Source organism: Lissotriton vulgaris, chromosome 2_1, assembly GCF_964263255.1.
Source record: "Lissotriton vulgaris chromosome 2_1, aLisVul1.2, whole genome shotgun sequence".
Taxonomy (NCBI): Eukaryota; Metazoa; Chordata; class Amphibia; order Caudata; family Salamandridae; genus Lissotriton; species Lissotriton vulgaris.
Window position 1 is genome coordinate 749,394,194 of NC_141687.1, and position 17,925 is coordinate 749,412,118.

Consider the following 17,925-nt stretch of genomic DNA (forward strand, 5'->3'; position numbering starts at 1 on the left):
ACATTTCCATATGTAAAGGCACACATCAAGGTTGTCCACTGTTGCCTCTAATATTTGCAGTAGCAATTGAACTACTAGCAGAGTGGATCAGAAGAGACACCCTGATGAGATCCATCGAGGGGGCTCCTGGTGTGGTGGACTGTGTAGAGGCAACTTCCTAAATTATCTCCACCACCCACAGGATGGAATGTGGTACCAGAGCACTCTATATTCTTTGTGGGTTTGGTGGATTCTCTGGATTGGTGGCAAACCCCTCCAAGTCAGTGGTCTACCATGCACAACCCTATAGTAACAGACCCTGGAGACCTGGAGTAGGCTGTAGGCATGAAGATGGTGACAGAAGTCTTTAGATATCTGTTGTTGTACATGTTAAGAAAGCATGGGAGCTCAATCTTTTTTATCAGTTGGATAATCCATCAAGCGACTTGACCTTCTGGGCCATGCTACCTTTGTCCCTCGCGGTTGAGCTGCAAACCTTAAAATGGCCTCATTGCTGCATATGATTTATCTGTTAAAAAAATACGCATATCTCATCAATAAGGAATGCTTCACCATTATTAATTCTGTGATTCGTAGCTAAGGTCAAATGCCAAAAATCTAAATATAATGGCAGAATTGGGGCCACAAACATTCAGCCATACTACAGGGCAGTCCGCCTGATAATCGTTAATGAATAGCTCAAAGCGCATCAAAACAAGCTGGCATCTGCGTTACAATGATGGGCAATGGGAAGTATAAGCCCCTTCGTTATCTCTGAGGGTAAGGTAAACCCCTGATTACCGCATGCATCGAGAGGCACCAAACCTCTGGCAGAAGATTGTGTTGCTTAGGCTGACACGATAAACTAACCAAAGAATCCCCACTTTGCTATGGCACTAGACTTCAAGGGGTCAGTGCTTTACAGGGCTTTTGAGCCTGGGACAATATACATATTTCTAGGCTGGGAGATATCATGACAAGGAAACACATATTCTCATTTGCAGAACTCTCAAAACATCTGACTTAGTAGTCACGGATATTTCTCCAGACCTATATATTTGGTGAGAGGGATTGGTGCAATTTTCGATTTCCAGCAAATCGAGGGAGAATTTACATGGTTGATAGTGACTGGTGCTGTGTAACGAAAGTAATTTTGTGCTCTATAACAAAACTAATACTGTTCTATTTTATGTTTTTTTTCCTTTTAGCTACACCTGTACTGAATCCCATACAGTATTTTAAAAGTCCAGAGGGGCATATAACATTAGAATGCAAGATACACTCTTTTTTCCCCAGAGACATTGAAATACATTGGTTGAAGGATGGAGTGAGAAGGGAACAAGAAAATATTGATATCAAAACCGATCGCGACCTTTTTTACTGTGTTGGCAAATTCACATTTCTTCAGAGTCCGAATGACCAAGGCAAGACAGTTACCTGCAGCATTAAACATGCCAGTTTAATGGAGCCCAAAGAAGTCGTCTGGAGCATGATTCCTATCGGTAAGCTGGCACACAATGTAGATTGTTCATGTTTTTCTACTGTCACATCAGATGTAGCTGTCAAGCGTTCTTCCTAGAGTGATGCCCATGCAAGCTTTTTCAGTAAAAGCAGATATATGTGTTGTAATGTGTTTTAAATGTGATCTGGAACGTGTAGCATGTATCACACTCCCCGGGCCAGCATGTAATAATATATTGATGATAAAGTATGCATATGTGCAAAAGTTTCATTGGTAATATCGTAAACGAACATTGGTGGTTCCCTTGCTTTCCCTCCCCGGTTCTTAATTGGTTGTTTACAGTTCAACCGTTATATATATGAATGCTCGTTTGATCGAACACTCGGTTGAAGCGATATTGTCGAGAGGAGCCAGTTGTGATGTATGTATGGAATTAATATGTACAGGTACAGTTCGGTTACACTGAGTATCAATAAGGAAAGTGTAAAATATTTGGGTTGACTATATTTACTTGCTAGACCAATGGTAGGGTAGGGCAATTTACGTCATGGATATAAATCGATATTTTTATACGTTCAAATTATCGCTATCATGTTTTGAATAATTTGTTTTGGAGATTGCCTACTGGTTCTGTTGATAATGAATATATCTTCTGAATGGATCACATATGCTAAAATCTAATAAACAGATCCCCAATTGTGACAGACATGTAATTTTCCCACTCACCTTTTTGCAAAAAAGGTTAAAACTCCCTTTAAAGGATAAGTGTTTTCAAGTAAACCAGGTAACAAAAGCCACATGCTTTGATATGACCTACAGTTTGTGAATTGGCTATTTAAACAATAATAGTCTGCCAAAAAGATTTGTTTGAAACCGATGCGCTCAAAGCAAGTTGGTAGCTTTCCAAGCCCCTCCTGCCCCAAGATTGCTAACCGGTTTAAATATTCTAGATTAGTTTCCTTAAATGAATTGCGCGATTTTGTGACTGGTGTTGTGTGTATATCTAAAAACGCTATTTTTAGCTTTGCTGAAGATCCTTCATCAAAGTATAGCTTGCCTTGAAACGGAGATCACTTTAACACCCTCAACAGATGTGCAAGAGCTTACAAAGGTTTAAAATAATTAGAAAGAAATACTTACTATGATATCTTGCACTTTACTTTTCTACGAAGCGCTTAGCATTAACGGGAGACTCAAGCCTTGCAAATGACCTGGGCATATTAAACTCTTCTGAGTCCCTTGGCCCATCAAAGGTTCCACCAGTTGCATACCCCTTAGTCCTTCTCTTTATCCTTCGTTCAGGCCCCAAGATACTGGGTGGGAAAGGGAAGGAGCCTGTGGCCGCGTGCACATCACAACATTAATGCTACCATCCCTCCTTAAGAGGAGCATTTATTGGTAGCAACTATGGTAGTGCTTTAAAGAACGTGACCATTCTACTTCATCTCTGGTTATAGAAATCTTAAAAGAACGTTCTGTTTCTAATATTGTGATTAATTTTTCTTTTATGTTGCGTGTTTGAATCCACAAATGGGGCGAGCAACAAATGCAAAACATGGTGAACAGTTCACAAGAGACAGTTTGACTGAGTAAATACAAGTACTGAGGAACATTTTGTTACCTGTTCATATTCTTTTATTGTTGGCACTATTTAGTATTCTGGTGTTAATGACAGACACTCGATTATGCACCGGTAAGATTTTGTCCTATCCATAAACTTCAAAATGCAATAAAAGGTGTGCATGTGATGAAAAAATACTGAAGGGGGACATTACGTTGATCGCATATGCAGCAGTGTGGCGGTTCAGGCTGAATGAGATTAGGGGCAGGTTAAAGGTTTAGATTTTCAGAGTGTATGTGGAAAATTAGGCCTTATTTTTTATTTTTTACATTGAAAGGTAAAGTAGATCTTGCACTTGTAAACACAAGGAGTATTTTCCCCAAACTAGATGGGCTAGTTGGAAGTGACCGTTTTTTAAGGAAAATGACGTGTTTATTGTCCAAATATGCTGTTTGAGTATTGTTCCATACACATATGTTGCCTGTTTTCAGGGGTGAAGAGCAAGGTAGGTTTGATCGAGAAACATGTGGCCTAAAGTGAGGGGTGAAGTAAAAGAGAACACTCTTTATAATGGACTGTTAAAGGCATGTGTGCTGTAGATACACGTTTTGCAGAAGTCAACCATCTAGTGTTGGGCTCAGATGATTACAAGTTGTTTTTGTTCCAAGAAGTGTTTTTCAAGTCACGAGGCTGTGTGACTCCTCCTCTTGGTATTACTCTGAATGGTCATTGACACCGCCGATGGGTTTGGATGTAGTATCTTGCGCTCCAGTTCGATATTCCTTTGGGCTCCCTTCAGTCCTTTTATATATTTCAACGGAAAACGGCCGCTGTCAAACCCCTTCAAAAAAAGAAACTCTCGGATCCCACCACTCTTTCCAATTTGAGACCCATCTCCCTCCTCCCCTGTTTAAGTAAAATTGCCGAGAAAATAGTTAATGCACAACTGAATGAGTTTATGGAAAATTCAAACATCCTACACCCCAAGCAATCTGGTTTCAGACCAGGACATTCAACAGAGTCAGTACTGCTCCATACCACAGGTACCCTTAAGTTCGTTCTGGACCAGGGTAGGGAGGCAGTGCTGATTCTGTTGGACCTTTCCGCGGCTTTCGATACTGTCTCCCATTACATCCTGTTAGATAGATTGAAGCACGTCGGAATAAACAGCAAAGCTCTCGCCTGGATAACATCATGTTCGAGGCATATGGGCTGCAGATGGTACATTATGAATAGATCGCCATCTGGTGTTGGGCTCGGATGATTGCACTTTGTTTTTCTCTTGGAGAGTCTTTTGTAGCTGGGTGACTCCTCCTTTGGTTGGTAGTGTGCATGGGTATCGGCTCCATCCTTAGATTGTTTTTTTCCGCCATCGGGTTCGGATGAGGATTGAAGCGCTCCAGATCAACTTCGGAAAGAAGTGAATTTTCGGCGCGTATTCCATTTCCAATTCGACGGTATTGTTATCGAACGCGATTTCATTTACATTCCGACGCGTTTCAACGCCAACATCAAAGAAAAACTTTGATCTACGTCGACAAACAGGAGGCCTTTCTCGATGTGGTCAAGCCCGGAGTCCATGGAAAGGACTCCATTTAAGAAATATCCAGAGTGTGGTGCTAAGTTCCCACACAAGGACCTACACGAGGTGTGCAACCTTTGCCTGTCTCTTGAACACGAATCCAGGGACTGCGAAGCCTGTGCAGCATTCTCCTCCAAGTCGACGATTAGTAACCGTCGAGCTAGAAGACACGAGGTTTCCAGAATGCAGTCGGAGGCGATCCCGGAGCTGTTCGAAGACCAACACCTCGATGAAGAAGAGGATCATGAAGAACAGTCGGGGTCGGAAGGGGACGAGTCAGATGTCGAGGATCTCGACGTGCAACAAACCGTGAGTGACGACGTCCCCTTACCAAAAAACCGACCCGTGGGGTAACGACCCCGCTTTCGAGCCCGGTCAAACCGCAGAAAAAAGTTTCCGACGCCCCGCCTTCGGGCCCGGCAACGAAACTGAAACTGAAACGGAAACTCTCGGCCTCCCACCATGTCGGATCCGAGAGACGGTCGACATTGACTTCGACACCGAAGCTGCATGCAAGAGAAAGCTCGGCATCGAAGCATTCCATGTCGAAACCGAAACATGCTTCGACGTTGAAAACTAACTCGACACTGAAAAAATCGGAATCGAGCAAATCTTCGGTGCCGAAAACACCGAATATTGACGATCGAAAGCAAAGGCACCTTTCGGAACCAAAACCTTCGGTACCGATACAGGAGCAACAGACAGATCCGAAACAAAAGATTTTGTTTATTGATCCACAAACTGGCAAAGTGGTGACGAAGAAGAGGAAGAATGAACAGCTAGAAGACAAACCTCTTCCTTCTAAAAAGAGAACAATGGGGACAAATAAAACTCCTCCTACTTCTCCTCGACCTAAAGGCACACCCTCTTCTCCTATTCCTCACACTATGCCAAATATTCCTCCACCTTCTACACCAAGACCATCTACACCTCAGTCAGATGTAGACAGTGATACAGGGAAGGGAGAACCTCATGAGGATGATGACACTATCCCAGATGAGGATGACCCATAGGAAAATTATAACGCAGGGTCAGATGATAACGACCCAGAGTTATATCCCTCAAAGCCTTCACCACCTGATGATAATACAGGGTTTGTACAGCTCATTAATAGGGCAGCAAAATATCATAAGGTAGACCTACATACAGAACCTCAAGTAGAGGATTTCCTATTAGAGACACTACCTACTACACAAAGAACATCAGGTACTTTACCTATGCTGAAGGGTCTTCTCAGTCACACAGCAGACATATTCAAAGACCCAGTGAGGGCTAGGGTGTTAAACCCAAAAATTTATAGAAAATGTAGGGCAGCTCCAAAGGACCCAATATTTATCAAAGGACAGGTACCTCAAGACTCGCTGGTAGTATCAAACGCTCGCAAAAGAGCGAACTCATTATCCACAGGAGAAGCCCCTCCACCGGATAAGGAGTCAAAATTAATAGATGCATCAGGCAAGAGAGTAGCATCACAAGCGTCAAATAGCTGGCGCATAGCCAATACACAAGCGCTACTTGCACGATATGACAGGGCACATTATGATGAGTTAGAAAAGCTCATCACACATCTCCCTAAAGAACATCAGAAGAGGGCAGATCAGCTAATACAGGAAGGAAAGATTATAACTAACACTTCCATTAAGTGCGCCCTGGACGCGGCAGACACTGCAGCAAGATTCATTAACACCAGTATCATGTTAAGGAGACATGCATGGCTTAGAGTGTCAGGGTTCAAACAAGAGGTACAAACATCCTTATTGAACCAACCCTTTGATCAGAAAACACTTTTTGGCTCAAGCACAGATGAGACCTTAGAAAAGATGAAAAAGGATACAGAAACGGCTAAGTCAATGGGAGCATTACAACAGCCAACACAAAGGGGTTCCTTTCGTAGATCCACCTATAGAGGAGGCTCAAAAAATACAGGAACAAATCAGCAAACCACCTCTTTTACACCTACGTCACCCAAGGGTAATTCAAGAGGCAGTTACAGAGGTAACAACAACAAGGGTAGAGGTCGCGGAAATATTAACAACCGCAACTCTCCAACCCCAAAACAGTGACTTAATACAACTTCCCCCAGACCACATAACACCGGTCGGGGGACGTCTATCACAGTTCCTACCTGTCTGGGAAAACATCACATCAGACAAGTGGGTGAGACAAATTATCCAACATGGTTATTGCCTAGAACTCACAGCTACCCCACCAAATATCCCCCCCAAACAGCGTCCAATGAGTCAAGATCATCTGACATTGTTAAAAGAGGAAGTACTATCACTGCTACAAAAGCATGCCATAGAGAAGGTTCCAAAAGATCAACAAGGGACAGGAGTATACTCTCTATACTTCCTAATCCCCAAAAAAGACGGGTCTCTAAGACCAATCTTAGACCTCAGACCTCTCAATGCAAACATAAATTCGGAACATTTCCACATGGTCACGCTCCAACAGGTTCTTCCTTTACTGAAGAAAGGGGACTTTCTTTCTACACTGGATCTAAAAGACGCTTACTTCCATATCTCAATTCACAAAGCACACAGGAAATACCTAAGGTTTGTACTGGAAGGACAACATTATCAATTCAAAGTCCTTCCGTTCGGGGTCACAACGGCACCAAGAGTGTTCACAAAATGCCTAGCTGTGGTGGCGGCACACCTAAGAAGACAACAAATACATGTCTTCCCTTACTTGGACGATTGGTTAATAAAGGCCAAGGCACAAGAAGAATGCCTTCACAACACACAGAAGACCATTCAATTGCTGCACCACCTAGGGTTTACGGTGAACTACAAAAAATCACACCTGCAACCAAACAAAATTCAACAATACCTGGGGGCTACTATAGACACAGAAAGAGCCATAGCATACCCCAATCCAATCAGGATACAGACAATGGTCAAGTAAACACAAAGATTTCAACCACAACACTCACTACCAGCACGAGTGTTTATGCAGCTGTTAGGCATGACGTCCTCCTGCATACTGCTAATACCACATGCCAGACTACAAATGCGTCCACTACAGGAGTGTCTAGCGACACAGTGGAATCAGGCTCAAGGTCAGATTACAGATCTGGTGTTGGGAGACGACCGTACGCATCGCTCTCTGAAGTGGTGGAACACAACAAACATTTCCAAGGGACGGTCATTCCTAGAACCGATTCCACAAGTGATACTGACAGCGGACGCATCGCTCTCCGGATGGGGAGCGCATATGGACAAATACACAGTGCAGGGAAAATGGAGTGTGCAGCAAAAGAAACTGCACAACAACTATTTGGAACTATTAGCAGTATTTCTAGCACTTAAAGCTTTCCAAATGCAAATAACCAACAAGGCAGTCCTAATCAGAACAGACAACATGACTGCAATGTATTATATTCAAAAACAGGGGAGGACACACTCTCTCCAACTATCCAAACTAGCACAGGACATTTGGAGATGGGCCATTCCTCAAAAGATCTATCTGTTAGCAGAACACCTACCAGGAGTTCAAAATCAGATAGCAGACATCCTAAGCAGAGAGTCAGAACAAGTACACGAATGGGAGCTGCACGATCAGATACTGCAGCCATTCTTCCAAAGATGGGGGCAACCAGAGATAGATCTGTTTGCCAATCATCAGAACACAAAATGCCAAAACTTCGCATCCAGGTACCCACACCACCGGTCCCAGGGCAATGCACTATGGATAAATTGGTCCAACAGATTTGCTTACGCTTTTCCCCCTCTCCCACTAATTCCATTAGTGGTTCGGAAACTGCAACAGCATTCAATGACAATGATACTAGTGGCACCCATGTGGGCAAGACAGCCGTGGTTCACCACGCTACTACAACTCTCACAGGTGCCACATCAAAAGCTAAGATTATTACCCATGCACCTTACACAGAACCATGGAGAAATAATGCACCCAGATCCCAAACAATTGAACCTAGCGATCTGGCTCCTGAGGTCATAGAGTTTGGATATTTAGATTTACCACCAGAATGTATGGAAATCATTAAACAAGGAAGACGTCCTACCACCAGAGCATGCTATGCAGCAAAATGGAAGAGGTTTGCTGTACACTGTAACAGTCATCACATCAACCCTCTGGACGCATCCACTAAACAGATCATTTGCTATTTACTACACTTGCAGCAATGTAACTTAGCATATACCTCTATCAGGGTTCATCTCGCAGCTATAGCGGCGTACCTACAAAACAGGCAACATCTTTCCCTGTTTAAAGTACCAGCAATTAAAGCTTTCATGGAGGGACTCAAAAGAGTCATTCCACCAAGATGGCCACCTTCCCCAGTCTGGAATCTCAACATAGTACTTACCAGACTAATGGGACCACCCTTTGAACCTATGCATAGGTGTGAAATACAATTCCTCACATGGAAGGTGGCCTTCCTCATAGCTATCACGTCACTCAGAAGAGTAAGTGAGTTACAAGCTTTTACGATTCAAGAACCATTCATGCAGTTACACCAAAACAAAGTGGTTCTTAGAACAAATCCAAAATTCTTACCAAAAGTAATTTCTGCATTCCACATCAATCAGTCAGTGGAACTACCGGTCTTCTTTCCAAAACCACAGACAATAGCGGAAAGGGCCCTACATACATTGGATGTCAGAAGGGCAATATTGTATTATATAGAAAGAACACAAACTTTCAGAAAGACAAAACAGCTATTTGTTGCGTTTTCTCCTACACATAAGGGCAATCCCATCTCTAAAGCGGGCATTGCCAGATGGATTGTAAAATGTATTCAAATATGCTACTTAAAAGCAAAGAGGACATTAACTGTTCCTCCTAGAGCTCACTCTACACGTAAACTAGGAGCATCTGTGGCATTTTTGGTAAACATTCCACTAGATGACATATGCAAAGCAGCTACACCTTCACAAAGCACTATTGTGTAGATGTGCACACAACACAACAAGCTAGAGTGGGTCAAGCTGTATTAAAGACTTTATTTCAGACAGTTGCAACAGACACGGGCGACCACCGCTAGGGAGAGAACTGCTGTATAGTCTATTCATAATGTACCATCTGCAGCCCATATGCCTCGAACGGAATATGCTACTTACCAGTATGCATCTGTTCTTGGCATAGAGGGCTGCAGAGTGGTACATGCCCTCCCAGCCTCCCCGGAAACCTGTGTCTGTTCCAACAATATATTATTTAGATACACATACATGGGCATTTCTATCTGTATTCTATCATACTACTCCATCTAACCCTACTATGGCAAAACAATCTAAGGATGGAGCCGATGCCCATGCGCACTACCAACCAAAGGAGGAGTCACCAAGCTACAAAAGACTCTCCAAGAGAAAAACAAAGTGCAATCATCCGAGCCCAACACCAGATGGCGATCTATTCATAATGTACCACTCTGCAGCCCTCTATGCCAAGAACAGATGCATACTGGTAAGTAGCATATTCCTTTTGGAAAAGAGAAACCAGATTGTCACATTCGGCAGCTATAAATCTGAAGGAAAACTGCTTTCTTCGGGGGTCCCTCGGGGATCCTCCCTGAGTCTGACCCTCTTTAATCTCTACATGTCCCCTCTGCTTTCGCTAATTGATTCCTTTAATATTGAAGCAATTGCTTATGCAGATGATATGCAATTGATCCTCACCCTAGATAAAAACTCCACTTCAGCAGAAGAAAAATTCCAGCTCTGCCTTACCGTGGTAAGGAAGTGGATGGAATCAAATCATCTCAGATGCAATAGCTCAAAAACGGAAATCCTGTTGTTCGGAAAATCAAACGATTTCAAACCCACCCTATGGTGACCCTCTAATTCAGACCCTCCGCCCACCACAGTAGATACCGCAAAAAACCTAGGTATTAAATTTGACCCCACGCTTTCCTTTCATAAACAGGCACTTACTATTGCAGGCATTTGCTTTCAAACTATAAAAACCCTAAGAAAAGTCTTTGGCATTGGCCTTGGTCCTGTCACGCTTGGACTACTGCAACAGCCTGTATGCAGGAACAAAAAAGACGGTGGTAAAAAGACTGCAAGTAGTCCAGAACTCCGCCGCAAGGCTGGTACTTGGGCTCTCAAAGCGCTCTCCCTCAGCCGAAGCACTAAAGATTCTCCACTGGCTGCCTATTCATAAAAGGATCCTGTTCAAAGTCCTAACCATTACTTATAAAGCCATAAACTAAACTGGCCCACAATACTTGAGAGGCAAAATTAGGCCCTACAAAACCAAATGAACCTTGCGGTCTACATCAGAAAATTTACTCACCATCCCCAACTTTAAAATGAAAACCCGGGGAGGCAAAACCTTGGCAGCACTTGGTACAAAGGCCTGGAACACCCTGCCTACTCAACTAAGGCACACTCGCAACGAACCCACTTTCAGGAAGCTTCTAAAAACTTGGATCTTTGGTACTCCAGATCATCAAATACTGTTGCTAATATGATCCTTTCCACCAACCTCTTGCGGCTCTCCCTCTCCCCCCCCCCGCCTGTCAATCCTTCTCCTGATGTCCTAAAAGCGCCAAGATGCTCCCTGGAGTGAACGTTGCGCTATACAAAACCCCTTTCATTCATTCATTCATTCAACGGTATTGCCTCGATGGGCAGAACTTCTTCATTTACAACGCTCAGGAAATGACGTGCTAATGGAACACACTTTGTTTCTGTTCGAAGTTTCACTCCAAATACCCTCACACCGACCAAGATCCTGTTTGTAAATTATGCCTCTCGCCCAAGCATCGAGAAGGCACCTGTGAGGCCTGCAAATCCTTTCGGTCCAAAAAGGCTCATCGGGACCGATGTGCAAGAAGACAGGAAATACAACGCAAACAAGTGGACGATGTCCTGGACATCTTCGATCGACAAGAGGAGGAGGAAGAAGCTTCAGCGGCACAGGAGGAATATCTTTCTGTCCATGATTCCGAGTCTCAATCCGAAGAGGACTCAACCATTCTTCAGCCAGCGCAGAAGCAACAGACAGTGAGTACTTATACCCCTGATACTAAACCCAAACCATCGGCGTCCATAGAAAAACCTGCTCACGGGCCGCCACTGCAGACGTCATGGTATGCACCTGCGGCTAGGCAACAACAAACTTCTAAGTTGAGTTTTGAGGAAGCATTGAACATTACTGTTCAACCTGCAAAGAAGAAAAGAAAGGATGCTGCTATTTGTCCATTGCACATTCCCATTCCTATTTCACCTATACCACAAAAATCTCCTCCACCACCTCACCCACCACATTTGTCTGAGGCAGGTAACATATACCCTCAATGAATAGTAGAGGAATATCATAATATCCCAGATTATACACAACCAGGAGATCCCTGGGCTGATTATGATATTGAACCTCAAGCTGGCACTGACCCTGACTTATATCCCACTCTCCCATCACCGCCTGATGATGCCTCCGCTTATCAGGACCTAATAGCACGTGCAGCCACATTCCATCAGGTTCCTCTATAAAATGTCTCAATAAAGGAGGATCTTCTATTTGAGACTTTGTCTAATGCACAAAGAGACGCACAATACTTATCATTACTCAAAGGTATGACACATCATTCAGACAACATTTTTACACTTCCAGTCAAAGCAAGGGTAATTACTCTACGTATTGCCAAAAAGTACAAAGCTGCACCATCAGGCCTCACTTTTATTAAAGGTCAACTAACCCCAGACTCTCTGGTACTGTCAAACACCAGGAAAATAGCTAACTCTCAAACAACTGGAGATGCGTTCCCTCAAGAAAAAGATTCCAAGCTCATAGATGCCCCTGGTAAAGGAGTTGCAACACAAGCAGCTAATAATTCGTGTATAGACAATAGCCAGACTTTGTTAGCAAATTATGACTGGGTCCACTGGGACAAAATGGAGTGGCTCTTCCAACACCTCTAAGAAGAGTAGAGAAAAATGGTTTAAGAAATAGTAAGTGAAGGTAAACGTATTACCAACAAAACACCAGTTTCCTATTATGTGGGCACGCACGGTTGAGGGTGTCAGGATTTAAGCCTGAAGTACAGCAGGCCATACTAAATCTCCTGTTTGATAAAGAGCATCTTTTCGGACCTCAAGTGGACACAACCCTTGTAAAAATGAAGACGGACACTGATGTAGCAAATCAATGGGAGCTCTACAATCTAACACATACTGTGGTTCTTTTTGTAGGCCCAATTACAAACAAGGTGCAAAAACAGCCACCGCAGATACCTCTGGGTCACAATACAAAACTCAGGGACAAGCCTCTAAATCTAGAACCTTCTACAGAGGCTGTAATAGAGGAAACAATTTTAAAGGAAGAGGCAGAGGAAAAAATTCCCGTTCCTCAAATGCAATAACAAGAAATGACTTCCTTATCATTCCCCCATAACACTTAACACCTGTTGGGGGTCGTCTTCAACAGTTTCTCAACAATTGGAAACCAATCACAAAAAAGCCAATGGGTCTTGGACATTATCCAACATGTGTATTGTCTGGATCTCATAACAACTCCTCCAAATATCCCACCTAGCATACTCAAACTATCTACTCAACATCATATCGTTCTGCAACAAGAGATAACGGCTCTGTTACAAAAGGGAGCAATAGAACCAGTTCCACAACAGTATCACGGAACAGGAGTATATTCATTATATTGCCTTATTCCCCAAAAAGATGGATCCCTATGGCCCATTCTGGATCTCAGACCATTAAATCATTATATCATATCAGAACAACTCCATGTGGTCACTCTACAAGAGATCATTCCATTATTACAAAAAAGGGACTTCATGGCGGCTTTAGATCTAAAAGAACTCTATTTCCATATAGCAATTGATACTGCACACAGGAAATACCTCGGATTTCTATTTCAAGGGAAACATGAACAGTTCAAAGTTCTACCCTTTGGTATTAGCACTGCACCAAGAGTATTCACAAACTGTCTAGCAGTGGTAGCAGCACATCTGCTCAGACAAAATATGTATGTCTTCCCATATCTAGATGATACAGAAAAGGGGGTGGTGATGAACAGAGTGTCTGAATTAAGCAGACTTACTCTTACCCAGTCCAAAGATCAGGGCTTGATCCATCACCGTTATTTATCTCACTGCCCCATCCCAGCTCAGAACCTGGCTATATGCAAATTAGTCTGTCCCTGGCCCAGTGCATCATGGGAACAGGGCAGACCAAACTACCAAGCCAATTCTTCACCAGAAAGGAGACAAGCTACCAGGGACCGGTTTCTGGCATTTCAGCCTCTTCGGCCCGGCTTGCTTGAATCCTGATGGAGCAGTGAGAAAGGGACTCATGTCTGAGTATACCCTGCCACACCTATAGTGGCCAAAAACGATACAGAAAAGGGGGTGGTGATGAACAGAGTGTCTGAATTAAGCAGGGTATTCTCAGATGTGAGACCCTTGCTCATTGCACCATCAGGATTCAAGCAAACCGGGCCGAAGACGGCTGTAATGCCAGAAACCGGTCCCCGGGAGCTTGTTTCCTTCCCAGTGTAAGAATTGGCTTTTGTAGTTTGGTTTGCCCTGTTCCCATCATGCACTGGGACAGGAACAGACTAATTTGCATACAGCCAGGTTCTGAAACTGGGATGGTGCAGTGAGCTAAAAAACGGTGTTGGATCTAGCCCTGATCTCTTGACTGGGTGAGAGCTTTCTGCTTAATTCAGAGACTCTGTCCCTCACCACCTCTTGTTGTAAATATTTTTTTCCACCCTAAGCGTGGATGGGTATTCTCAGATGTGAGACCCTTGCTCATTGCACCATCAGGATTCAAGCAAACCGGGCCGAAGACGGCTGTAATGCCAGAAACCGGTCCCTGGGAGCTTGTTTCCTTCCCAGTGTAAGAATTGGCTTTTGTAGTTTGGTTTGCCCTGTTCCCATCATGCACTGGGACAGGAACAGACTAATTTGCATACAGCCAGGTTCTGAAACTGGGATGGTGCAGTGAGCTAAAAAACGGTGTTGGATCTAGCCCTGATCTCTTGACTGGGTGAGAGCTTTCTGCTTAATTCAGAGACTCTGTCCCTCACCACCTCTTGTTGTAAATATTCCCATATCTAGATGACTGGCTAAACAAAGCAAACAACTTCAATCTTTGCAAAATAAACACCCAAAAACCCTTACGTTTGCTACATTAACTAGAGTTCACCATCAACCTACAAAAGTCTCATTAACAACAAGCCTCTACTCAGTTGTACCTAGAGGCCATGATCAACACACATTTAGGGCCCGTTTCCGATGCAATTAGAAACGGCTCCGACCATAGGTCGGAGTCGTTCCGACAGCATCGGATTTGTCAGTTCAGATTCCTTTCTGACCGACCCATTTTAAATGGGGTTGGTCGGAAGGGAATTCGAATCAGTTTTCGGAATGGCCTCAGACGGGCTCAGAGACCCCGTCCACCATTGGAAAAGCCTGCGGTAATCCCTCAGCCAGCTCTTTTCGGTTGAGGGATTACAATGGCAGCTTCCCACTGCCTTTCTATGCCGGCCTTTCCAACACAGAAAGGCATTGGGAATCTGTCTTTGGGGGCTCCAGCAAGGCCCCATGGGTGCAAGGACACGAATGGCGGCCTAGGGGCCACCTATGGACCCCCCCCTGTTGCACCCGGTGGCAGGCACCCCACGGTGCCTGCCACCGGGTGCAGGGATGAACTGCACTTCTGCTCTTTGTAATGAGAGCATGCATTCCGTTCAGAATGCATGCTCCCATTGTAAAGAATAGGATCTGAAAGAAACAGGTTAGTATTAGATTCCTTACTTTATCCCCAGGCGTCAGACTGGATCCGGAAACTTTTGCATAGCAGTACCCTTGCGCGTCGGTAGGCGTCTTCTGCGGCTTTTTGTCCGTCGTTGGCGCCGGGATGACGTCGCCAGAGTACTTAGACAACACCCTCGCATGCTGACGTCAGTTCTTCTTTTTTCCGCACCTGCAACCGCAGATCCGGAAAAAGTTGTGCCCTTGGTCAATTTTTGACTAACTTTTTTGATCCTTTTTGATCCTTTTTCGAAGTCTATCGACTCCGACGGTGCCGGTAGGGATGCCCGGGTTCAAACCCTGCGTCGACTGCAACCGACTGATGTCGGTTACCGACCCCCATCGCTGGAGCCTTCACTGTCTGGGCCTCGACCACGACGACAAGTCCTGCTCTGACTGCCGTGCCCTGAGGTCCAAAGCTAGACGGGAGCGGTCCCGCAAGCGACTCGAGCTCCGGCAGTCGGCCCGCGCCGCTCGAGGTCCCGGTCCGCGAGGAGGTCGAGGGACCGGTCGCGGGGTCGGAGTCATCATAGCTCCGGGAGTCGTCACCAGTCTTCGGGCTCGAAGTCCTCAGATAAGAGGAACAAGAAGTCGAAGAGGCGTCATCGCTCTTCTGACTCCCCCCGACGCTCGCGCGATGCGGACGGGGGTTCGGGCGACACCGCCCCGCGGCTCCGCAGGCATCGCGGCCTGCTCCATACCCGCCGGTCCCTGGGCAGAACGCGATGCCGGAGGAGATTGAGGCGTTCCTCACGGCCATGAGGTCACTCACTCCTCCATTGGGTCCCCAGGCGGGCTGGGTGCTTCGGCTCCGGCGCCGTCGGTGACTTCGGTCCTGACGCCGCAGGGCCCTGCCGGATCCGGCTAAAGATCCGGGTCTTTACCGGTCGACCTCACTACCTCGCCGGCGCCGACCCCCAGGGTGTCGCCTCCGGCGCCGTCCCAGGACGATGTCGTCCCTGGTCCTACCCTCGATTCGGGTCCGGCGTCGGAGCGGCGCCGCTTGGCGCCGCTCTCGACACCGATGGGAGATTTCTATTTCTATGACCCGGCCCCATCCTTTGACCCTGAGAATCAGGAGATGGGTGGAGAGGAGGATTGGGAGGGGTCCGAGGACCCTCTGGCACGTGAATGCCAGTCTTCTCAGGACTGGACAGGTGAGCTTGGAGAGGCCAGTGGTCTGGACACTTCGCCCGACACTGGTTTTGTCTCCCCTCCTACCGTGGCTATGGAGGAGGGGGCTGCCTATAGCGTGGTGCTGACACGGGCTGCTGCCAAGGCCTTGAGCCTAGAGCTCCCCGTCGCAGCTGTGAGGACTAACCTCCTCACTGAGGTCCATAAACCGCAGGCAAGCTCGGCTGAGCCTTTGCTGTTGTTTAATGAGGCCTTGTCAGACGTTCTTCTGGGCACTTGGTCCAAGCCCGCTACAGGTCTGCCTGTAGATAGGAATGTGGTCAGGCGCCACCGCCCGGCTCCGGGCGACCCTTGCTTCCTGTCCACCCACCCCACCCCCGAGAGCCTGGTCATCCAGGCCTCTAACTCCCAGACCGCATTCCCAACGGCTCCCCCGATCGGGAATCCAAGAGGTATGAGCAATACGGGAAAAAGGTATTCTCCTCCCTGAGTTTGGGGTTGTGGTCAGTCAACACCGTGTGCCTCTTGGGCCGTTACACCCACTCTCTGTGGGACACGGTCGCGGACGTGCTGCAACAATGTCCGGAGAGGGTCCGGACTAAACTCGTCCAAGCCCTTGCCGAGGGTCGAGATGCGGCACGGTATTCCATCGGTGTGGGCTGGATACTACGGACTCACTGGGCAGAGCGATGGCAACGACGGTGGCGATTCGTCGCCACGCCTTGTTGAGGTCCGCCAACTTTTCCGCTGATGTCCAAAACACCCTTATGGTTTGATGTCCGTCGCCTCTTTGGCGACAAGGCAGACCATGCGCTTAAGCGCTTTGACTCCAGGGCTACGGCCAAGTCCTTGGACTTCTCGGCCCCGCGCCAGCAAACGGCTGCCTTTCGCTCCTTTCATGGCCAAGGAAGGGGCTCTCCCACACGTCCTGCCAGCCACGGGCCGCAGACTAACATCCAGCACGGTGGCAGACGTGGAAACTGCCGTGGCGGCGGTCGGGGACAACAGCGAGGCCAGTCCACACCTGCCCCTGCAGCATCCGCCTCAAAACCATCCTAGTCCAAGCTTTGAGGCCCACGTGACGCCAGTGGTGGGCAGGGTTCGCCATCATCACCTCCACTGGTGCACTGTCACATCGGACAGGTGGGTGCTGCAAATCGTCTGAAGGGGCTACTCCCTCCCCTTCGAGGCGACCCCTTCAGCCATGCCACCGCAGTACCACCGCATGTCGGGGGATCACTTGAAGCTTCTACAAGAGGAAGTTATGGCCCTCTTGGCCAAGGGGGCCATTGAGCGCGTTCCGGAGCCAGAAGTAGGGTGTGGTTGTTACTCTCGCTACTTTTAAGAAGGGCAAAGGCGGCCTACGCCCTATCTTGGACCTGCGGAACGTCAACGGCTTACTCCTGAAGGAGAAGTTCAAGATGCTGACACTGGCTCAGGTCTTAGCTGCCCTGGACCCAGGAGAC

General features: G+C 46.4%; 1 protein-coding gene across 2 annotated transcripts in view; it reads left to right on the forward strand.

The window, feature by feature from the left end:
* Nucleotides 1–17,925, forward strand: part of LOC147731085 (uncharacterized) — a 400,147-nt gene that overhangs the window by 99,674 nt on the left and 282,548 nt on the right. For both annotated transcript variants that reach the window (XM_086956050.1, XM_086956051.1), the window contains exon 7: nt 1,188–1,481. In XM_086956050.1, coding sequence (XP_086812176.1) covers nt 1,188–1,481 — 294 coding nt within the window. The remainder of the gene's footprint in view (nt 1–1,187; nt 1,482–17,925) is intronic.